Below are 24505 nucleotides of genomic sequence, written 5' to 3' on the forward strand. Positions count from 1 at the left end.
TACACAAACACAAACACATACACATACACTTACACAAACACATACACACACACATACACAACCACAAACACATATACATACATACATACACACATACACATACACATACACATACCCAAACACAAACACAAACACATACAGATACACATACAGATACAGATACAGATACACATACACATACACATACACATACACATACACTTACACAGACACAAACACAAACACATACACATACCTAGGATTAAAAATGGCGCCTATAGGGAACCTCAATGCTGCAATAAACTAGCTGAGAGAAAAAGCAAGACATGCAATACAAAAATCCACTAAAATTAATATTCCAATCCCAATCTGGCTCAAAATTTTTAAAACAGTAATCCAACCAATTGTTTTATATGGTAGTGAAATATGGGCTCCATTAACAAACCAGGACTTTTCTAATTGGGACAAACATCAAATTGAAACCTTCCACTCTGAATTCTGCAAAAACATTCTTCGAGTCCAGAGAAAAACACCAAATAATGCATGCAGAGCTGAACTGGGCCAGTTCCCGCTCCTTATTGGTCAGCAAACAAAAGGACAGTGACATCACCTACTGGGAAAAGTCAAGAAAAACTCACAGTAAACTAGAATGTTACTTTACATTAAACCGTAAATACACATGAGCAGAATATCTGACCACAGTTAAACACCCCAGACTGAGGAAGACCCTGACCCCATACAGGAGAAGTGACCACAGGCCCACACAGACACACCTGGCAACCAAGAGAGGACAGACAGACGTGCACTTCTTACTACACTGCCACACATACAAAGACTTGAGAGACTTGTTTGTCCAATAAACAATAAAAACATCCCAGACAAAGCAAGACAGAGACAGGCAGAGAGACTGGGGGACACAAGACAGAGACAGACAGAGAGACTGAGGGACACAAGACAGAGACAGACAGAGAGACTGAGGGACACAAGACAGAGACAGACAGAGAGACTGAGGGACACAAGACAGAGACAGACAGAGAGAGAGACTGAGGGACACAGGAGAGAGACAGACAGAGAGACTGAGGGACACAAGACAGAGACAGACAGAGAGACTGAGGGACACAAGAGCAGCTAACCTACTGAACAGCTACTCTCTACTCTACCACTACTCATAATATGTGTGTTTATACAGATATTGTACATATTGTTTAAATTGTGTAAATAAGAATGTATGAACAATGTTGATAAATATATGCTTTGGCAATGTAAGATGCACGTTACCATGACGATAAAGACCCTTTTGATTTGATTGTGTGTGTGTGTGTGTGTGAGGGAGAGAGAGAGAGAGAGAGAGAGAGAGAGAGAAAGAGTGTGTGTGTGTGAGAGAGAACAGTTGTAAACAGGGGTTAAATGAGGGCTAACATTTCTTGATTGCACACATGTACTTGTGTGTATCTACTTACTAAAGGTGACTGGAACATATAGATTGAAAATTCTTTCCCCGTTACTATTGTTACTATTGTTACTATTGTTACTTTTACAACCTACCACACGGTTAAACAAAGGGAGTCTATAAAGACGGCGCGCGAGGGCGCTGTTACAAACAACGGATCCTTCCAGAACGTAGCGGACTTGTTTTCTGCTGGTACCGGAAGTGCCACTGTTGTTTATCCGGTTTGAGACGCCTCGTCGTTGAAGCAACGATGGCTAGCGCTGGAGCTAAACAAGCGCCTAAAAATACCTCGAAAGCCTCCGCGGGAGGCACCGGGGCGGCGGGGGCCGCCGGTGCGCCCCCGGCAATGCCCCTCGCTTCTCCACTCATGGGGAAAAAGAAAAAGCCGTTCCTGGGGATGCCCGCTCCGCTCGGTTACGTCCCCGGTCTCGGCAGAGGGTAAGCTAATTTAGCTTGGTAGCATGCTAACAGCTCTGAAGCTAACAAGTTTGTCTGATGAAGACTAGCACACGCTCCTGCGTCGTAGCACGTTTATACTGACGTTGGAGCTAAAGTATCTTTACATAAAATTCGTATGTGATATACTTTTCAAGAATTATCAAGAATCCTTGCTTACAAAATCACTAACAATGGGAGAAAATTAATTAATTATCAACGTATTAAATAACACACGTTATATCTTAAGTGCTCAAAAGAAATACATTTACACATTTTAGAAATATATGTAGAAAGAGATTAACTTACCCTGAAGTCGACGAATCTGAACAGAGCAGGATATAGTCAATCTATATTCCATACTTAAACAGGTTTCTGTGGGTTTGACTTTATTAAAACGAATACAACACTTTTGTGTTAATACTCAAAATAAACAGCATGCAACTTAGTGATCTATTACATACGCCTGGTATCGTATGTGTTTTGATTGTTACATAGTCACAGTGTCAAAGGAAGCATGAAACATGGCTTACATCACATTATCTGATTTAGAATAAAATGAGTTTTATTCACATGGTGCTACAAATAGAACTGCAGGCCAATGAAGTAACTAGGCAGTTATGTTTTAGCGTTAAGCCCAGTCCATGCACATGGACTTTACAGTACAGACATGCACATCTTCACTGTACTTAACAACGTATACAATACTCATAAATTTGTATTTTTCCAGAAAACTTGGCATTAAGGCTGGGAAATTTCTTCTGGTTTCCTGAGTTGATTTGATGAGTTCCAATTCCTTCAGTTTGATATTGATTTCATTTGCATACATTCCAGTTTAATTTCCAGTTTAGCCTGGAGACGATGGAGAACAGTCGGACAAAAACTTTTGTTCTCTGAGAATGTCTGTCTTTGCACTTTTTAAATGATTACAGACATCTCTGTTAAAACTTTGCAGTGACTTCAGTGGAAGATCCGTTGCTCAGCCGATTCTAATTATAGTGATCAAAACACTTTTGAAATGAAGTTTTCCAGTTGTATATTAAACTTACCTGTGCTTGATCATAAGATGAGATCATGGTAATAAATAATTAATGTTTTCACATTATCTACAGTATAGTAAAATATTTACTAATAAGATAATAAAAACATAGAATAGTACTTGCAGTATAGACAAGAATCCTATCTCTTTTTTAATCTGATTGACATTTTAAGTAATTATTTCTCTATAGTGCCACTGGCTTCACGACACGATCTGATATTGGTCCTGCTCGTGATGCCAATGATCCAGTGGATGATCGCCATGCGCCCCCAGGGAAGAGAACAGTTGGAGACCAAATGAAAAAGAACCAAGAGGAAGACGAGGAAGATCTGAACGACACCAACTATGATGAGGTGCCTACAACTGGGTTGTTGTCTCTGGGTGTTTTTTTGTAACAGTAAAATGTTGAATTAAGTTTCACAAAAATGTTTTGCTTTTTGTTCTTGTAGTTCAATGGATATGCAGGAAGCTTGTTTTCCAGTGGTCCCTATGAGAAAGACGATGAAGAAGCAGATGCCATATATGCTGCATTAGACAAAAGGATGGACGAAAGACGCAAAGAAAGAAGGTTGTGATAAATACTTGTCTGTTTTATGCAGTCATTTAGAGGTCGACTGATAACATTATTTAATACATTTTTAAGATTAAAAAATTTACAGTCAGGCACGTCTGCGTGTAGCGCAGTGTTATTGATGGCTGGAACTCGTACACCTGCTACATGTGAAGGACCCCCACCCAGAAGTTATGGAAAAACCTTCAACAATCCTGGGAGCAAACTAAGGCTTAAATGTAGGGATGGGCATTCCATGCAAAAACACTATTCGAAAGTTGTACCTTATAATTGTCCATGTCCAATTCTCCATGTAACTTGTTTGCATTTGAGTGCGGAGATTCAAATAATTAAAAAAATATAGTCAGATGTTGTACAAAAGTGTGCAAGACTGTTTGCACAGTTAGCTTTCTCATTAAACCTGTCTATACGTCACTTCTGGTTTGCATTGTCCTTTCATACAAGGCTGTGTAACACAACAAATTTATTTTATTAATTTTTTGGTGATCACTAGATTGTGTTCATTTGGTTTGTAAGTAATTTGTATGTTAACAACAAAAAACATGTCAGTGAAAGATCTTAGTTCTTTAGTATGTATTATGTATTATGTAGTCATAAATGTACCCCCCGCCCCCAAAATGTATTGTAGTGTAATTGTTGTAATGGGCAATAGTGTCACATTTTATCATGCAAACAGTGGTGAAAAAATCCTCCTTTAGCTAACCCTGAAAAGCCAGTCAACCTCTGTCATTATCTTGGACATTGTGCGCAAATTGTTTTCAGTTTTAAAGCTCTCTTTTGTATTTTTAGGGAGTTGAGAGAAAAGGAAGAAATCGAGAAGTACCGTATGGAGCGGCCAAAAATACAGCAGCAGTTTTCAGATCTGAAGGTATGGAGTTATACATGCTATGTCAATGGTTGTTCCTCTTTTCAATCCCATCTTAACCAGCCTTCTTCGATGTATGTCTCTCTACATATTAGCAGCTTAGATCTTTTCATGCTAATGTGTTCAAGAGTAGAAGAACACACTGCTCCAAGCTTTATTTTATAGGCGTCAACCTAGTTTCGGCCTGACCAGTTATTGTGAGCTGGCGTTCTGTATTTTGCTATTATCAGTATTGGTCCCAATCTGAATTATTCAAACCCCACTGCAAATTAGGTTTATTCACAAAATGTGCAATCTCGCAGCTGTTTTTATTCACAAAATGTGCAATCTAGCAGCTCTTTGCAATAAACAAAACAAACAAGTACAATTTAAATAGCTCAACACAGCTAATATTACAAGAGGTTTCTCCAATTTCAACAAAAAATGCCACTTTTAATGACTACTGCAAATTCCTGCAGTTCAGTTATGTTTACAAATCCGTCTTCTCTGTTTTTTGGTGTAACGTTACAGTACAACTACAGTGCTGGCATATGTACTAGAGGGGGTTCAGAGTGGACAGAGATATTTCCTGAAATGATGCCGTCTTACGGGGATAATTTTGAAAACGGCAAAGAAAAAGATCGTTTCCGATTTTTGCCGTTTCCATATACAGTGCATCCGGAAAGTATTCACAGTGCTTCAACTCTTCCTCATTTTGTTATGTTACAGCCTTAATCCAAAATGGATTAAATTAAATTTTTCCTCAAAATTCTACACACAACACCCCATAATGACAACAGTTTTTTTTTTGCATTTTTGCAAATTTATTAAAAATGAGAAATCACATGTACATAAGTATTCACAGCCTTTGCTTTATACTTTGTTGATGCACCTTTGGCAGCAATTACAGCCAGAGAAAAAATGAACTTAATCCATTTTGGAATAAGGCTGTAACATAACAAAATGTGCAAAAAGTGAAGCACTGTGAATACTTTTCCGGATGCACTGTAGATGTGGCCTTATTGTGGAAACCGAGTCACCGAGTCTTGCTGCATGTCTTTTGCAATCAGTCAGGGGTTTTTGACCACCTGCCTCCTCAGGACTCTGGTGGCAGGTGTTGATTAGCTTCACGCCATGTCCACGTAGTGTAGCCACTGTTCCTTTAACTTAAAACTTGCAAACTATACTTCCACCTGTATCTCTTGGAACATTGAGTGCCTTTGCTGTTTTTTGTATCCTTTTCTTTGTGCAAGGCAATGATCTCTTCTCCGAGTATTAATTATTGGACAAAACTCGGTCCAATAACTATTGGACTATTAGTAATAACTGCAATTGATATCGACCATTGAAAAACCTATATCGGTCGATCCCAGTTTAACTGTTGACTGTTTGTTTTTCTATCATGTCACAGAGGAAGTTGGCAGAGGTTTCAGAAGAAGAGTGGTTGAGCATCCCAGAGGTGGGAGATGCAAGAAACAAGCGGCAGAGGAATCCCCGCTACGAAAAACTCACCCCTGTCCCAGACAGCTTCTTTTCCAAACACCTGCAGACTGGAGAGAACCACACCTCTGTTGACCCTTTGCAAGGGGTCAGTGTACACGCAAAAACAATCGTCCACATGATGATGACATGGTGTAGTTTCAGCCTGCTCCAGCAGGAGTCATGATGTCTCACTGCAAACAAGCTTGTCACTCACTCACACATGTTTTTTTAGTAACAGGCATATACTTGCATGCAGCGCAAACGTTAACTTTCTTTGTTGGTTTAAAACTTTTAACAAAGCATCATTTTATTTATGTTTAGTGGTAATAAATGCCATTAAATTATAGATTAGTAATTTTAAACTTTGATAAGTAAACGTATAATATTTTTGTGTGATTCACTGAACAGTAGACAATGACATTCATAATTACTTATTACGCATACATTATTTGTAAGACATTTAGACCTCAGCTAAATGTAATGATTGTTACATGTATCATTTATAGTGGTGGGAAATGTGTCACCCGGTCAAGGCCAGTGCTCCTCATAAGCATTTTGTTTTTCAGTAGTCCAAGATTAAATTCTCAGATTATAGGTCTCTTCTTTATTGTGATCATTTCTTCTCTTCCATAGCTGGCGGGGCTGAACACCACTTACCCCGGAAGCATGACCCCTGGCCTGATGACTCCAGGCACTGGAGAACTGGACATGAGGAAGATCGGTCAAGCCAGGAACACGCTGATGGATATGAGGCTCAGTCAGGTAAAAGATATATTATCTTCAGTCCCTTCAACCTTTTGATATCCTGATACATAGGATTTATTCATCTGATTCTATGTTCTTGCCAAAGCAGTTAAAATAATATTTAACATTTCCTATTAAATTGTATGTTATATACGACAGCTAAATGTAGCCTATTCCATGCAGTGTGGTGACTGTGAGTCTTTGACCACACAAATGCTTCAGCATAATTATTCTATATATGGTAAATGGTCTGTATTTATATAGTGCTTTTCTAAGCTGCTTTACACAGTTTTGCTTTTCACCCATTCACTCACACTTTCACACTATAATGTCCCTATATTATAAAGGCCCAGCTCACAAGTCATGACAAAAGTCGGTAGTCACACAGTTGTAATGAAAAATTAACAGATTTTAATTAGCAATATTTATATAACTATCACTAAATTATCACTAAACATAAACATCTTAAATGCCTGAGCCAACTAATAATGAACATGGTGCTGTGGATCACATAGTTTTCATTTGTTCTTCATTATTTAAAATTGTATGTAATTCTAATTGCATGTAATTGAATAGACAAATGACCATATAGAGCATTGTTATTGACTGCTATTGCTTACGATGGCTAGCCCGAGATACTTGTGCATTTCTGTCCTCTTCTTAACCTTTCTTACACCAGGTAGGTCAATTGAGAACCGGTTCTCATTTACAATGACGACCTGGCACAGAGGCAGCAAAGACAACATAACGATGTGTTTGCGTTGTATTGGTCTTCAGGTTTCTGACTCTGTGAGTGGACAAACAGTGGTAGATCCTAAAGGTTACCTGACAGATCTCAACTCCATGATCCCCACATATGGCGGGGACATCAGGTAAAGACACACAATGGGCGACATCATATGTTCCCACATTATTTGTGTGAAAAATAAGTGTGTAATTGTAATTGTTGGCTCCTTTTGTCCAGTGACATCAAGAAAGCTCGTCTGCTGTTAAAGTCAGTGAGGGAGACCAATCCCCATCACCCCCCTGCCTGGATTGCATCGGCGAGGCTGGAGGAGGTGACTGGCAAACTGCAGGTGGCAAGGAACCTCATCATGAAAGGCACTGAGATGTGTCCTAAGGTAAAGGATGATGGACAGTGCTCGAAATCTGCCAAGGAGCCTGCTTTTGCACCAGCGGGGGCAATGGTCCTTTTATTCTTGATGTTCTAACTCTTTCTCTTCTTGCTCACCAGAGTGAGGATGTTTGGTTAGAGGCAGCTCGGCTCCAGCCTGGTGACACAGCTAAAGCCGTGGTAGCCCAGGCTGTCCGCCACTTGCCACAGTCGGTCCGCATCTACATCAGAGCTGCAGAGCTGGAGACAGACGTCAGGGCTAAGAAACGAGTCCTCAGGAAAGGTAAGGCCAAAGCTAAAACAATAAAAAAGTCAAGTTTTTACCTTGTTTTCTTCTTTGCATGTGTCTATTATCAAGTTTTGAGAGAGTTCTGTTTAAGACCTGGTATTAACATCCATCCTGAGTGATCCAAACCAGATTATACATGCATCTTTGTCCATCAGATGTTTTCTGTAAAACCATAGTGTATTTGTTGGTCCATAATTAAATAATCAGATAAGGGCTTCAATCATTAATCAATTATTAATTAATTACTCTATTAAATATTTTGATAATCATCATTTATAATCAAGTAATGAAAAAACAAGTTCGGCTCAGATTTTTCAGCTTCTGAAATGTGAATGTTGAATATTATTATCATCATTATTATTATTATTATTATTATTATTATTATTATTATAAAATCTAATTTAATTTTAATGATCCAAACAATTAATTTGAAAAAATAATCGTCAGATTAATCGGTTAGAATTAATCATTAGTTGCAGCCCTAAATCGGATGTATTTATCAACTAATAGTAAAAAACAAAATTGTAATTTTCCAATCCCTCTTTTAAAGCTTTCTGTCTCTATAGAAAAAAAACGCTAAGATGTCTAGGGCTTTTGTGGCTGTGGCAAAACTGCCAAAACCAATAGCTTTTTTTAAGTAATCATTTATTTTGCCCATCATGCTGTTGGAGGATGGGTTGGTTTTGTGGTGGCACCCAATAGCTCCAAAAACTGAGTTCTTTCACCACCCTGTAGACTAGTTTTTGTGATTCTTAACGTCACAATTTAAGTAACATTTAAAGTACTTGTTACTGTGTTACTTGTGTTTTCTCACTTTAAAAGAAAGTGAAAGAAAAACATTAGTTAATTAAAACTATATTTACCGTTCTGCTTTAAACGTCTACAGCAAAATTACACAATAACACAAACTACACAAACAAAAAAATACATGCCTCCTTCACCTTTTAAATGATAGTGCAATCTCTCAGGATGGATTTCAATCCCAGGTCTGAACGGGTCCTGAGTGGAATTTTTGCAAAGACCTGTTGCTAATATGTTGTTATGTTGATCAGTTTGTGTGCTTTTGCCTCTTCGCCTGCATGAATTAATGTGTCACTACTTTTCTGCCAAGAGGAAGACACTGCTTTCTGCAGGGCAAAAATCCTCAACCTGTCTCAATCTGTCTAATGTGTCATAGAAGCTGCCACACAGAACATCACGCCCTGCATATGCAGGATTTCACAAAGAAATCTGTAATGCTTACATTTGGCAGCTGTGGTTCTTGCTTTTTGTCAAGACGAAGCACCCCATTTGATCCACAGTGTCAGTGCACCGATAATACATGTACACCCACACACAATATTTCCCAGCAGCATACCCCAGTGACAGAGATTGATGTTGTGCTTCCTTTGTGGAGGAGGACTCTGCGCCTCTACATGTTCACTTGCCTTTGCTAGTTTTTTCTCAGACTGTTGAACTTTACAGTTGTTGCAGAATATGATGTTTGTTTTCATTATGATTTATTTACCGGGGTTACTGAAGTGTGCAGTGTCCATTTCCTTTTTAGCCACTGTGTTGCCAGTATTTTCCTTCCAGAAACAATTAAAGTGACATCCAAATGTTTCAAGTTTGTGAGTGTTTTTGGTTGCCTTGAACACATGGTTTTGCTCTCATTGCTAATCAGTCAGAATCAGATGTTCATTTAAATGACTTAACAATTTTTACTCATGTAGCCCTGGAGAATGTGTCCAAGTCTGTGCGTCTGTGGAAGACAGCCGTGGAGCTCGAGGAGCCAGAGGATGCCAGGATCATGCTTAGTCGAGCAGTGGAGTGTTGCCCTACGAGTGTGGAGGTAGGCCATTCTTTCCATTCATTATCTACCACTTTATCCTCCATCCAGCTAACACAAGGCGAAAGGCAGTGCCACACCCTGGGCGCTTTGCCAATCTACTTCTAGACAAACACTGTGTCACTCTCACATTCACCCCTATGGTCAATTAACCTCTACAAGAGGAAACCAGAGAACCTGGAGAAAACCCAAGCACATGGGGTCATTTCACTGCAAAGCAACAGTGCTAGCTACTACGTTGCCGCTTGGCCACCCACCATTTTTACCCTCATTAAAATTGCATGTGGGACTTGTACCAATGTTTTCCATCCCTTTAGACCGATCTGGCCCGCCATATTCTCATTTTCCTACCACTGTTATATTGTACATACGGGGGTGTGTGATATTGATGAAAATTAATATCCCGATATCTTTTGGGATTTTGCCAATAACGATAATTGGCGATATTTTGCAATCCTCAAAAATGTGTTTGTAAAAGCATGGAAGGCCTGTTGTACCAGCTTCTCTTGTTAAAAGTATATTACATGTTAATGATAACATTGACAAAAGACAACTTGTTCAAGAAAAACAGGTCTTATTTATTAACTTAAATTTACTTTATAAAATATTGCGACCAACAAAACCTATCATGAGAGCATTTTAAACTATTGTAAACAATACTCATCATATTTGAACTACACGGCATTAACATGAGAATGTGGACACACATTTAACTGCTGCCAGAGTTTGCTGAGTGTGTTTTCTTGTCGTACGTTAGCTGGCCGCTCGTGGTCGACCGTTGACTTCATATTCTGTGCGCTGGTTCTTTCACAGTCTTGGAGGATGTTCATTCAGTTGTTTAATTTTGTAGAAAAAAAAGCAGATCACAGACATGACACAAAACTAAAGTCATTTCATTATGGCAACTTTCTGGCTTTAAGAAACACTAAAAGAAATCAAGAAAAAAAATTGTGGTAGTCAATAACAGTTATTTTTTTGGACCAAGCAGAGGGAAAAAATGATGGAATCACTCAATTCTGAGGAAAAATTATGGAATCATGAAAAACAAGCAAAAGAACACTTCAACACACACTAGTACTTTGTTGTACCACCTCTGGCTTTTAACAGCTCGCAGTCTCTGAGGCATGGACTTTTCCAAAACTAACACCTGCATCAGCTTAGATCTGCTTGTTAGTCTGCAGTTAAAAAGGAGTGATCACACCTTGGAGAGCTGTTACACCAAGTGGATTTCCATGAATCATGGCTCCAACGCGAGAGATGTCAATTGAAACAAAGGAGACGATTATCAAACTCCTAAAAGGGCGTAAATCACCACGCAATGTTGCAAAAGATGTTGGTTGTTCACTGTCAGCTGTGTCTAAAATCTGGACCAAGTACAAACAACATGGGAAGGTTGTTAAAGGCAAGCATACTGGTAGACCAAGGAAGACATCAAAGTGTAAAGACAGAAAACTTAAGTCTTGAAAAGAGAAAATGCACAGCAATACAAATGAGGAACAAATGGGCCATCATTAACACCTAAACAGAAAAAAACAAGGTTACAGTGGGCTAAGGAAAAGCAGTCATGGACTGTGGATGTTTGGTGCCGTTCCAATGAGATTTGCCTGAAGAAAACATGCACATTTCCACAGTCATTGATGATATGGGGCTGCATGTCAGGTAAAGGCACTGGGGAGATGGCTGTCATTACGTCTTCAATAAGTGCACAAGTTTACGTTGACATTTGGGACACTTTCCTTACTTATCATTTTTCAAGATGATAATGCATCTTGCCATAGAGCAAAAGCTGTGAAAACATTGAAAATCTGAGGTGGAAGTTGAAGAAAATGGTCCATGACAAGGCTCCAACCTGCAAAGCTGATCTGGCAAAAGTACTAGTGTGTGTTGAAGTGTTCTTTTGTTTGTTTGTTTTTCATAATTCCATAATTGTTTCGCTCTGAGTGGTCTAAAAAAAGTAACTGTTACTGACTACCACGATTTTTTTTTCTTGATTTCTTTTAGTGTTTCTTAAAGCCAGAAAGTTGCCATTTTAAATGACTTTAGTTTTGTGTCATGTCTGTGATCTACTTTTTTTCTACAAAATTAAACAACTGAATGAACATCCTCCAAGACCGGTGATTCCATCATTTTTGCCAGGGGTTATAGTTTACAGATTGGCGTCTTTTGAGTAACATCAGTTTTTTCGAAGCCAAACCACCTCCACGTGAGGGAGGAGGATCCACGTTTAGCTATTAAATCCAACGACTTGGATTCCGTGGACACAGCAGTCTGTCCTACTAGGCTGGATCATGCAGTGAATGTGTGGCCTCTCAAAAAGGCGTGTTTGGATTGGTTGAATTATTACGACATACTCGATATTGTGATTTCACAACAATTGATAAAAAAGTGATTAAAACAACAATTAAGATTCTATCGTCGTGTCTCACTCTATTGTTTGTGTCTGTTATGTGTTTGTAGTTTGTGTCATTGGTCTGCATGAGAGGGAACCTGAACTATTGCCTCTAACTAAATAATTCCATATGAAACACTACTGCACCCTCCTCAACTGTCATCAGATATATCAAACTCTGTTCTCTGTGTCCTCCGTAGCTGTGGCTGGCTCTTGCCCGGTTAGAGACATACGAGAATGCCCGTCGTGTCCTGAACAAAGCTCGAGAGAACATTCCCACTGACCGACACATCTGGATCACTGCCGCCAAGTTGGAGGAGGCCAACAGCAATACTCAGATGGTGGACAAGATCATTGACAGAGCCATTACTTCTCTACATGCCAACGGTGTGGAGATCAACAGAGAGCAGTGGATACAGGTGTGATACTGATACGAAGTGTAATCTATGTGCCTGCAGAGCTGTTTGCTAATTAAGACATTAGGTTATTGTGTAACTGTAATCCCATTTTAGCATTTTAGCTTCTAGGACAGGGGTCTTACTTCATTTGGTAAGTTTGTGTCACTTAGGTGAATGTGAATGAAGGTTTTTATGCACCAAATTCACAAAATAACATGTTTGAACTTTATAAAGTTTTTGAATGGTGGATCAAGAACTCCTGTGTCTGCCTGTATGGATTATTATGTTAAAGTAACAAGAGGAATGCTTACGATTGCTGGATTAAACTCAACATCTAGTATTGCTATTGCTTTCCACAAATGTATCAGAATAAACTTGTAAATTCCGAGGCGAACAATTGAATGGTTGTGCCTTTAAAGGTTAATGTTAAGGGAGCAGGGACTGCGTCATTTGCTTTGACAGCAAGCCAGAATATTTTGGCATAGCAGCTTCAGCTCTTTTCATCTGAGTGCAAAACAATACAAGCATGTCTTAGATTCTGTTCAGTGCAGTTCACAGTTGTTATGCAATCACAGACCTTCACTGCAGTCCGTTCTCACACCGCTTCTTTTTGCCTTCTTTTTAAGATAAAATACTGGCCAACAACAGATTAATCCGGTCCACAAATTGTGTCTAAGTCTTACAAAAACAAAACAAATATGTAGGGCTGAGTATACCTTTTTAAATATCATTTGATACTGTATATATCATGATATAAATCAAATTAATATTTCTGTAAGGCTGGGCGATATGGCTTATAAATAATATCTGGATATTTTTAGGCTATATCCCCATATACAAGATATATGGGGATATAAAGCTGCACACAGGTTGTTTCTCTGAGCTCTTTTGAGATGTTTGTGCTTCTCAAAAGAGACTGACAATACTCTGTGAATACATAAATATCTATAATCTGTATTACATGATCTTAAAATGCAGTCATTACCTTTCATTTCATATCATACCTGGTTTATTTATTTAGCTTTTTAATGATAAATGAAGGATGTGTTAGAAACAATGAAATTGACTACAAATAATTGGGCTTAAAATGAAAGGTTTTCTCATTTAAAATCATTTTGACAATTCCATGTATTTTTCAATCAATTTATAATATATATATAATATTATTTCACAAATGTATTCATACAAGCAGTCCAGCTCTTATATCCAGCAGCGCCTGTTGTTATCACGTGGGCTCTGTCTGTTGGATGCACGTAGATCACATGATCACAACAACAGTGTGTGTGTGTGTGTGTGCTACTGCTATTTCAGAGGTTAAACATCTTTCTTTAACCTCTGAAATCAGAGGCTACGAAGCCACACAGCGAGCACGAGCTAGCCGTTAGCACCACGCTAGCTCATCCTGAGGTGAGCTGCTAAAACAACATCATTTCATAAACCAGCGTGCACCACATTCTTTGCCACCCTTTTCCCTCCTATTGTCGTTTTTACAAAAACCGACGTTCAGAAATGATGACTCATTAAAAAATATTTCTTTCTGTTCATTTATGTCAATCAATACTCCATGTTTGTTTCTGTTTGTATGACAAATCGGGTGTGGAAATAATTTAAGAATATTTAATATTCCTTTTGTGTACCACTCAAAACTGCTTTCTTGATATATTTTGTCTCCCCTGCAGGACGCAGAGGAGTGTGACAAGGCTGGCAGTGTGGCTACCTGTCAGGCTGTGATAAGAGCCGTCATTGGGATTGGGATTGAGGAGGAGGACCGTAAACACACCTGGATGGAGGATGCAGAGAGTGTGAGGAGTATTTCTTTTTTTCATGCATCACTGCTCTGCTGCATCTCAGGCAGCCCTATCTGCTATGGAGCCACTGCTATATTTTACAGGGTTTACTTTTGAAAACCACCCAAAAATGTACCTTTACATACTCAAAATACTCTATTCAACTCAATGCCCGGGTTTTTTTTTCGTATGAAACTGCATTTCTGTTTGGTGCTGCAAATACTTCACTAAATATCTTTGTTTAGAGACATAAATGGATTTAGGAAACTGAACTGGCTAGATTGCTTTGGATCTACACATGTGCCGGAGGTTTTGTGGTGGAAACTGTGTTGAAAGAAGATTGTTTTTTACATGAAACTTAGGATTGTGGTAAATATAGGTGAGAAGTTTATTGCCAGAAAGAGCAGCACAGCTCACTTGTGTGAGATGCCTTTGAGACACATGTCTGCCTAAATGAAAAGCAAGATGTTCCCTATTGCGGACGTGCTGCACAGACATCCTCAGACTTGAGGAAGAATGATTCATTTAATATAAGAGATGCTTCTTTGTTATGTTTCAGTGTGTGTCCCATGGAGCGCTGGAGTGTGCCAGAGCCATCTATGCCCATGCCCTGCAGGTGTTCCCGAGCAAGAAAAGTGTGTGGCTCAGAGCTGCCTACTTTGAAAAGAGCCATGGCACCAGGTGACCAAAACATTAGTTGACTTAAACCATGACAGTTAACTCTATGTACTCTATGTACTCTATGCTCTTGGATTATCTCCCTTGCTTCCACTATCTGTTTCATCTACGGTCTCTGTGCGTCTCTTATCCTGTACTCCATCATGGTCCATCTTTCAGGGAGTCTTTGGAGGCTCTGCTCCAGAGAGCTGTGGCTCACTGTCCCAAAGCAGAGGTCCTGTGGCTGATGGGTGCCAAGTCCAAATGGCTGGCTGAGGATGTGCCTGCAGCCAGAAGTATCCTGGCTCTGGCCTTTCAGGTGATGATACACTCATACAAACTGCAGCTTGTTCATGTATTGACCCAGTTAGTCTGTTAATAACTCCCTCTCTCTCTTTGCTGTTTCTTGTTTTCTAGGCTAATCCAAACAGTGAAGAGATCTGGCTGGCTGCTGTGAAACTGGAGTCCGAGAATAATGAGTATGAAAGAGCTCGTCGACTGCTGGCCAAGGCCCGCAGCAGTGCCCCAACAGCCAGGGTGAGTGAGTGAGTGAGTGAGTGTGTGTGTGTAGGGATGGGTATCATTAAGATTATAAAGAGACTTCTTCTTTTCTCCGTTACTACTGCTTTTTTACTAGGAGAAAGAATTAAACAAAACAAGTAAAGAAGAAATGTTTTTTTATTTCTCATTATTGACATAAACGAGAACTGAAACAGTGATATTTTAAAGCAGTTGTTTTGAGGTTTAATGGTAATAAAATAAAACTGTTTTGGACAACACACTATCATTGACAGTGACTCTTCTGCTAAAAGAAAAGAAAAAAGAATACCAAACTGTAATCAATTACTCGATCAATAGATTAATTAAGGGGGTGGAGTGGCTCAGTAGTGGCTCAGTGGTTAAGACCCTACCTTGTGTACCAAAGACATCATGGTCGCAAGTTCGATTCCACCCCTGGCTAATTGTACTTGATTCCATTGTAAGTCGCTTTGGATAAAAGCGTCTGCTAAATGACATGTAATGTAAATTAATGACATATTTCCTGAATAACAGTTTTAATGTTGCAACCATTTCAGGCAGTATTCATAAACAGCTAGATAACCTTTTAACTAACTAAAAGCTACCATTAATTCATGATGACATAATTTAAGTGACTCATCGTGGGTTCCTGCTAGCATAACATGCCGGAGGTGGAGGGGGACGCAGGAGACGTGCTTCGAGCTGAGCTAAGCTTTAGTTAAGTGTTTAAGTGTTTAGTGAGCAAAACTCCTGTTACATTTGAGGTAACGACTGATGTTTATGTGAATCCTGTTGACATATAATCAGACTTTGGAATGTTTAGCTCTTTTCCAAATATACCATTAGCAGCACCGTTAACATCAGCACTTATCGATAATACAGTACTTGTGTGGGAGAGGGGAGAAAAAGAGAGATTTCCATTTTGTAGAATAGACAAAAGAAGTAAAATGAGTACCGTTTTCTGAAAGTCCAACTTTTCTTGGCTTGTTTATTTGAGGGAGCTTTATTTGGCCATGCTTTTGAGCGGTTTTGTCCTCCAGCTCATCAATCTTCTTTCCCACTAGTAAAAAACTAAAATATTAACCTTTTTCTCCAGTGTGAATGGATTCATTCTTCACTCACTCCTGGAGTGAATGACTGCATAGACAAAGGTTTTTGTTGGCTTTGGTTCTGCTTGGACCGGCTCTTTTATTTCTCTGGTACTTTTTTGGAAGTCTAGTTGTTGGTACTGTACTTTTTCTGGAATGAAGTTGTGACACACTGTTCAAGGAACGATCTGAACTGTTGAGTTGCCTCTGCACTTTTAACAATGGAGGCTTCAATTGAAATGCTGTTGATGCAGTAGATCAATCAGCAGCACAAGCACCAACCTCTCGTCATGTTGTGCAGATGCTCAGCACAGGAGCTAGACCGTACACATGAACACAAGTTTAGGTAAAAATGACGGGAATATTTTTATTGCATATATACTGAAACACAACAGTCAATAAGGCCTGAGTCAACTAACAAGGCCTTTAGTGTTGGACAGAATTCCCTCAACAATAAGAAATACCACATCATCTTCACTGAGGAACGTGTGCAGTGTGAAAGGGATAAAAGTTGTACCATAGTAACAGTGTTACTGGTCTCCATGGTGCTTTTCTTTATGTCCTTTATTTCCACCCCTCTTGTTCTTCACAACGTTTGAGTCAGAAAAAGCTGAAATTGCTAGAAAAACACTAGAAAGGTGCACTTTGCCTTTTTAGCAGATGTGTCCGTATACAGTATCTCTCAACTTTGGTGTAAAATAGGTGTGACTGTCCTCCCCTGACCCTCTGTACCGGAACAGTTGTTTTTCTTTGAGCAGTGCTGCCATAAATGCAGCACTGACCCACAGGGTTTATCAGGTTATATTTTCCGCTTCAGTGCATCATACAGAGGTAGTTTGTTCTCAGGTTCAGGCTTGCCAGCTTTCTGCATTTCCAGACTAACACAGACGGCTGTCGGGCGACCCGGCTGCTCTCCAGTAGCTGCCTGCGCTGTATTGACTGAGAAAGCCTGTTTACTGTTTACAGAAGACAATTGTGTGGTATCATTGAAGCAGTTACACATTTAAGCTTTGTTTAAGAAGCCAGTTGAAAGCTAAAATTGTGTTAGCATTGCACACATTTGGCTGCAATAACATGTATTAAAATGATTTCCATATTATATACAGTATATTAGTTAATTTTGTATGCATACACACACTGGAAAGCACTGGCGTCTGAGAACATGAATCTATGGTTTGGTTTTCTTACTTCAGATTACATTTTATATTTGATTATAAACATCAATATTATGTTTGAAGCACAATTACAAACTAAAATGTTTTAAAAGCAGAGGAAAAAACGTTTGTTTAAGAATCACTGGACAAGGTCAGCAATTGTATTTCCTGTCTAAACAGCTTGTTTGTGTTTTGTTGTTGTTTTTTTTTAAATCTACCCAGGTATTTATGAAATCTGTCAAGTTGGAGTGGGTGTTGGGAAACATAGAAGCTGCTCAGGAGCTGTGCACTGAGGCGCTGAAACACTACGAGGACTTCCCTAAACTGTGGATGATGAGAGGCCAGATTGAGGAGCAGTGTGAAAACATGGACAAAGCCAGAGAGGCTTACAACCAAGGGGTGAGGAGTGGGAGATGTCTTTGGGTCAGGGGTTTGTGCTGGTGTTATATGAACTGTAAAGGGACTAATGGAATTCAGCTTCTGAGAACATTTGTATGCCTCTGTGTCAAAGAAAAAGAAATCTGTCCTGTTCTTTTGAACACTGACTCACAAACACATTTTCCTTGTCACCACAATATCTCACTGACGGTGCCAAGGAACCCTTTCAAGTGTGGGGAAAACATTCATTGGACTCCTAAGATTGTCAAATTCACTGTGAACAACCTTTTTTGCCTTGTTAATTAGAGATAGTCATGACTAAAGACACAAAGCAAATCTTTCTACTACAGTAACTTACTCATTTGTGGTGCAGCCGTTATCACAGCAACAGCAAGTATTTAGTGGATGTTAACTGCGTGTGTGTTTGTAGAAGTGATGACATTTATGCAGTTTCTTAAACGCATCCTGATCTGTAGATCTCACAGAAGTGATGACATTTACCGGAGTCTCTGAATGCAACTTGTGTGAGCTGCTCACTGCATTACTTTCACTAGCTCTCATGTGCTGGAGTTGAAATGTTTTGAATATTCTAACGGTAATATCATCAAATTTTCATTGATAGAAAATAAATCATGTCGTATTTGGCACACTTTATCCTTTAGCTGTAGATTTCCCTGACCAAGGTTTCATTACATTACATTACATTACATTACATTACAAGACTAAAACTGCGTTTGTTTGTTTGTTACTGAAGTTGTTATTTCTTCAATAAAAAAAGGGGATTGTGTCTTTTCCTCTTGCTTCAGTTGAAAAAGTGTCCCCACTCGGTGGCGCTGTGGTTGTTGCTGTCTCATCTTGAAGAGAGAGTGGGACAGCTGACTCGAGCCAGAGCCATTCTGGAGAAGGCACGACTCAAGAACCCGCAGAGCCCAGAGCTGTGGTGAGAATTCAACAACTGACAAAAGAAATTGTGACAAGCCAATAAGTCCACAGACTGGATGCTGCTTGAAGTGTAGACAGTGTATTAAGCATATTTGTGTAAATGTAAGAAAACATTTCCACATGCACAGCTGCTGAATGTTTTATTAAGTTGTTTATAGGTAAAGAGTTAAAATGTTCATTTAATCTTAGAAAAAAACACTTTCCTTTAAGCCATGACCAGCAGAAAACATCACGTAGCAGTGAAAACGTGACTGAAGAGGATGTGTGTGTGGTTATTGTGAACAGGCTGGAGTCAGTCAGACTGGAGTTCAGGGCTGGACTGAAAAACATTTCCAACACGCTGATGGCCAAAGCTCTGCAGGAGTGCCCCAATTCAGGTCAGACCATATTGTTGCTGTTTCTTTATTACCGTACATTTTCCTTTTGATTTGTTTTCATGAATGAATGAATGAAAGGGCTGTAATCTCAGATTCTCCTCCTACACAGGTATCCTGTGGGCTGAGGCTGTGTTTTTGGAGGCCAGACCTCAAAGGAAGACTAAGAGTGTGGACGCTTTGAAGAAGTGTGAACACGACCCCCACGTCTTGCTTGCTGTAGCAAAGTATGACTGCGTCCTTTCACTCTATTACAATGCTGGTCGAGATGCAGATAACAGGAATTTAACACAGTTCTGTCCCACAAGAATCGGAATCTTTGGCGCAGATTTAGTAGTAGTAGTAGTAGTAGATCCAGTCTTCTTTAATTTGGCTTTTCCCTTAAGGAGTCGCCACAGGACATCAACTCCTCCATCTTGTGTCTCCGTCTATTACACTATCTGTCCTTGTGTCCTCCTTCACAACATCCATGAACCTTCTGTGTGGTCTTCCTCTTTTCCTCTTGTCCGGCAGCTTCATCTTCAACACACTTTGTCCAATATCATCACTATCCCTCACTGCATCGGCCAAACCATCTCAACCTTGACTCTCTTACTTTACCTGAGCTGTCCCTCAAACTATGCTCATTTCTAATCCTGTCCATCCTGGCCACTCCCACTGAAAATCTGTCTCCAGGCCACACATCACAGCAGGTCTCACTACAAACTCCCTGATAAAAGCTCACCTGAAGTCTGGGCCACCATTCTCCATTTTGTTTATCTGCTTCCCCATAATCTTAATAATATCCTGTGGTGTGTGTGTGTGTGATATGCTGTTATTTTCAAATCTTGTTGCTTGTTCCCTGTGCTTATTGTGCACATTTCAAGATGGCAATACTTTGGGAAGACTAACTTGACTTGTGCTCACGTTTCAGGCTGTTTTGGAGCGAGCGCAAGATCACTAAAGCCAGAGAGTGGTTCCTTAGGACAGTGAAGATCGACCCAGACCTGGGAGATGCTTGGGCTCTCTTCTACAAGTTTGAGCTGCAACACGGCACAGAGGTAACAATCTCCTCTTCTCTGTCTGTGAGACCTGTGTGTTGACAATGCAGCTAAATATCACACAGTAGAGACCATATCTTAAGGTCAACAATAGTCACATACATTTAATACATTTAAGTTGATTAAAAAAAACTAGATTTCTCCTCTAGACCTTTTTCTTTTGGGGAACTCTGACCTGTGACAGGAGATTTTATTGATGACAGATCGATGCAGAGAAACAATGTTCTGTTGCCTATAACACTTTTTTGTAACATTTGTTTTTTATTATTATAATAAGTTTGGTGCTGCAACGAACAACTTTTTTTTAGTATCCATTCATCTGTCTATTATTTTGTCAATAATTAGATTCATTCTGTTCATAACGTGTCAGGAAATAATGAAAAAGCTTTTGATGTGTGAATAAAACAAAGATATTTACTTTACTATCATCAGAGATGCAAAGGAAACAGAAAACAAACAATCATTTAGTTCCTGCAGTTTAAATGAAGATGCAACATATTTGCTGTGTTGCACAAATTGCATTGCAGTGTAACAGTAAGTGAATGTAAAATGTGTACAACAGCGACCTTCAGTGTTTAAAACAGCTCGTCTTGAGCTTCATCTCCACTTTCAGCCATCAGTGTATTTTTGAGAGGAGTTCTGAGGCTTTTTTAGGTTCAGTATTTGAGATGCTCAGCAACTCGCTGCTCTCTGCTTGCTCTGTCTGTGTTGAACTGCTATGATCTATATAAATATGTATATAGAAGTCAGTGTTTGTTAATCTATGGTAAATGGTCTGTATACTTAACTTCTTTCACTTTTCACTAGGGCTGCAGCTCACTATTACTTTCAGATTAAGGTTTCAGATTACTTTCGATTAATCTGCTGATTATTTTCCAATATTTTTATATTATCAATCGAATGGTGGCTTGGTCCACAAAAGTGAAGAGTGTTTCCCAAACGTCCAAATGATTATGTTCTAAAATATCTTCTTTTGTCCACAAACAAAAATGATTCACTTTTAATTTGTTTGTCATTTGGAGCAAAGAAACCAGAGAATATTCCTATTTAAGAAGCTCAACAATCTGAAAACTGATTATTATTCTATAATCCAAATAGTTACAGGTTCATTTTGTAATTGATTAATAATGGATTAGTTGTTATTAGTAACCCTAATGACCACTCAAAGCTGTTTTGGGATTACGTGTCTTTCCTAAGGACACATCAGCACGTAGACTAGCAAAGCCACGGATCAGATCCACAACCTTTCAGTTGTAAGACGACCAGCTCTACCACTGATCCACCGCTGAATGTTTAGGATTTAGTTCATTGTCGAATGGAGTGGGGATTGTTTGCATGATGATAGCAGTGAAGATGCACAGCCCTACAACATCTTTGGTAGAGATACATGATGCTCTGTGATAACTGTGTGTCGTGTGTCACCCTTGTTTTGCGCAGGAACAGCAGGAAGAAGTGCGGAAGCGCTGTGAGAATGCCGAGCCCCGCCACGGTGAGCTGTGGTGTGCCGAGTCCAAGCACGTCCTGAACTGGCAGAAGAAGACGGGAGAGATCTTAGCGCTGGTCGCCAGCAAGATCAAGAACACGTTCTGAAACGGAGGAAACGCCGATGTAAAGGACCACAAACACTGGCAGGACTCTGGCCGTCACCAGGGGACGCAGGGAAGCGGCTACTGACCTCCTTCCTCCCTTTAGCCTCCATGTTGACTCTTTTACCTTCGTCAAACACAGTTGCTTCACTTTATCAACAATATTGATCTCATGCCAAAGTGAAACCAAATCTATAATCAAGAAACTGACACGCAGGGATTTCCATGCTCGTTGTACCGATCTTATCATAGACGGCACCAGAAATGATTCAAATGTGTCGTAGCAAAGGGGTTTAGAAATGTATGTATGTATGTATATATACATATATATATATATGTATATATACATACATATATACATTTTATCAGCTGATATCTCCCAGAATGACATTTTAATAACGTTTTGTGATTCATGTAGGGCAGATGATCCACTGTGGCGCCCCCTAAAGTGAGAAGCTGAAAGAAGAAGAACACAGATATTGTTACTTTACTCAAACATTCTCATCATTTAAAAAAAAAAAAGGCTAAAAGGTTCAAATTTGAATGTTTTTGCCAACAAAATTGTGATAGAATTACGATTACTCAAAATAATGTGATGTGTAAAGAGCTGAAAAATGAAAGTTTTAGTTTGTCCGTTGTGGGCTACAGTAAAACAGCTGACTGAATATAAAAGGCTGGTTTTGTGGTCATGAAAAACACTTCATACTATCAGGTGATTGTACTCTTATTTAAAAAATAACAATTTTACAGCCTTCAACAGAGCGTTTGATGAATGTGTTTTTTTGAGTCACTGATTGTTTGACGATGGTAAAAGAATAAAGAGCAGAAAGGAAAAGGAAAACTTTATTGCACTCGGACGGAATGTAACATTTTCTGTGACGTGGTTTACACACAAACTCTGTCCAGAGACGACGTTTGATTTGCTTCATGTTGTAACGATCTGCTAAATCTTTTTTAGTGTGTTTGAAATGTTTTCTTTGTTTTAGTACCATGCAGGAAGGGATCCAATGAATAAATCACTTTTTCAACAGTCCCAGTTCCTCTCACATGGATCAGAATTTATTAAAGACAACATGGTGAAAGGTTGTGGGTTTGATTCCCGGCTCTGCTAGTCCTAACGCCGATGTGTCCTTGGGCAACACACTCAAGTGTGGTTCAGATTCTCTCCTGAAAGCCTTTGCTTGGAAACAATGAGGTTCCTGAAATACTCAACCAGTGTTTTTGTTTCTTTGGCTCCTCCCTCTTTAAGAGCCTCGGCTGATCATCCCCATATTTGGGGAGATTTTTGCACCTTCCTTTTTTTTCTTCATTAATTTAGCCAAGAAAATCCCTTTGAGATACAAGATCTCTTCTCCCAGGGAGTCCTGGTCAACAGTACAAATACTTACAGAAATGAGATCATTTCAGATGTAAAACAGAATATAAACGTTAACAGCAGGTAATGAAAGAGAGATATAATAATTCAGCTTCAACATCCTGAAGTGGAACCCCTCAGAAAGGTTCTGTTGTTTCATGACTGTCCATAAATGTGGTCAAATTCTGTTCTGCATCTCATTCCATGTCCATGTTCATGGAGAAACTATAAAAGAGTGGTAGAGCTGATGTGATATAAGATGCTAGAAACATACAGTAGAAGGTAGTTCACCTAACAAGGCCTTGATAGAAAAAAGCAGCATATGCATTTAAGAGACAACCAAAGTATTTGCAGCCTGATGAGATGGAAGCTGCATGCATGTAAATCACATCCCATAATCTAACACAGATAACAATGAAAACACTTCCTGACACAACCCACTGAGGCCGAGTGTCCACCGAGTGTCCACCGAGTGTCCACTGTGAACATGATCTATGTCCAGCTTCTCTGGATTAGAATGGAAAGTACTCACTGAGGTGTCAAAACAATGACGTGTGAGAGATTAATGTCACACTGAATATAAAGTAGTGACTATTTTCAACTGGGAAATGAATCATTTCCTATGAAGATGTTTGGTTGATGGTTTAAAACCTCATGTTATGCATGTTATTTAATATATAATATATACACATAAAGCTTAACGAAGAGGTTAGAGGACATTCTAGGACAGGGTTTTTTTTTGGGGGGGGGGACCCAAACATTATCGCCAGTGACCCATCTGTGGGTCCCGACCCAGTCTTTGGAAACCACTGATATAATGTGTAACAAGTAACAATTATTTTCATTATTGATGAATCTGTTGATTATTTTCTCGATGAGTTGTTTGGTCCAGAAAATGTTTAAAAAAAATATTTAGATTTATTTCTTTGTTGTTTGGAGCAAAAAATATTTAAATGAAAGAAATCCAAATCTAAAAAACAATAATAAGAAGAAGAATAAATCAAAAAGCTTGTTTTAATGAAACACTCACATTGTTGAATACTCGACTAGTGGAAGTAAAACAA

At 39.2% G+C, this 24505-nt stretch overlaps 1 protein-coding gene across 1 annotated transcript; it reads left to right on the forward strand.

Annotated features, from left to right (window-relative positions):
- The first annotated feature begins 1629 nt into the window (after positions 1–1629).
- prpf6 (PRP6 pre-mRNA processing factor 6 homolog (S. cerevisiae)) lies at positions 1630–23120 on the forward strand. Its single transcript, XM_044038788.1, has 21 exons — positions 1630–1867; positions 3094–3256; positions 3353–3471; positions 4264–4342; positions 5730–5906; positions 6434–6562; positions 7322–7416; positions 7509–7665; positions 7779–7941; positions 9660–9778; positions 12365–12583; positions 14242–14364; positions 14909–15030; positions 15187–15325; positions 15424–15543; positions 17990–18166; positions 18952–19085; positions 19373–19464; positions 19574–19688; positions 20375–20501; positions 21939–23120. Exons 1-21 carry the CDS (start codon positions 1680–1682, stop codon positions 22089–22091), a joined length of 2910 nt encoding a protein of 969 aa, XP_043894723.1. The 5' UTR covers positions 1630–1679; the 3' UTR covers positions 22092–23120.
- Positions 23121–24505: the final 1385 nt, after the last annotated feature.

The sequence above is a fragment of the Solea senegalensis genome, linkage group LG11 (assembly GCF_019176455.1).
Source record: "Solea senegalensis isolate Sse05_10M linkage group LG11, IFAPA_SoseM_1, whole genome shotgun sequence".
Taxonomy (NCBI): domain Eukaryota; kingdom Metazoa; phylum Chordata; class Actinopteri; order Pleuronectiformes; family Soleidae; genus Solea; species Solea senegalensis.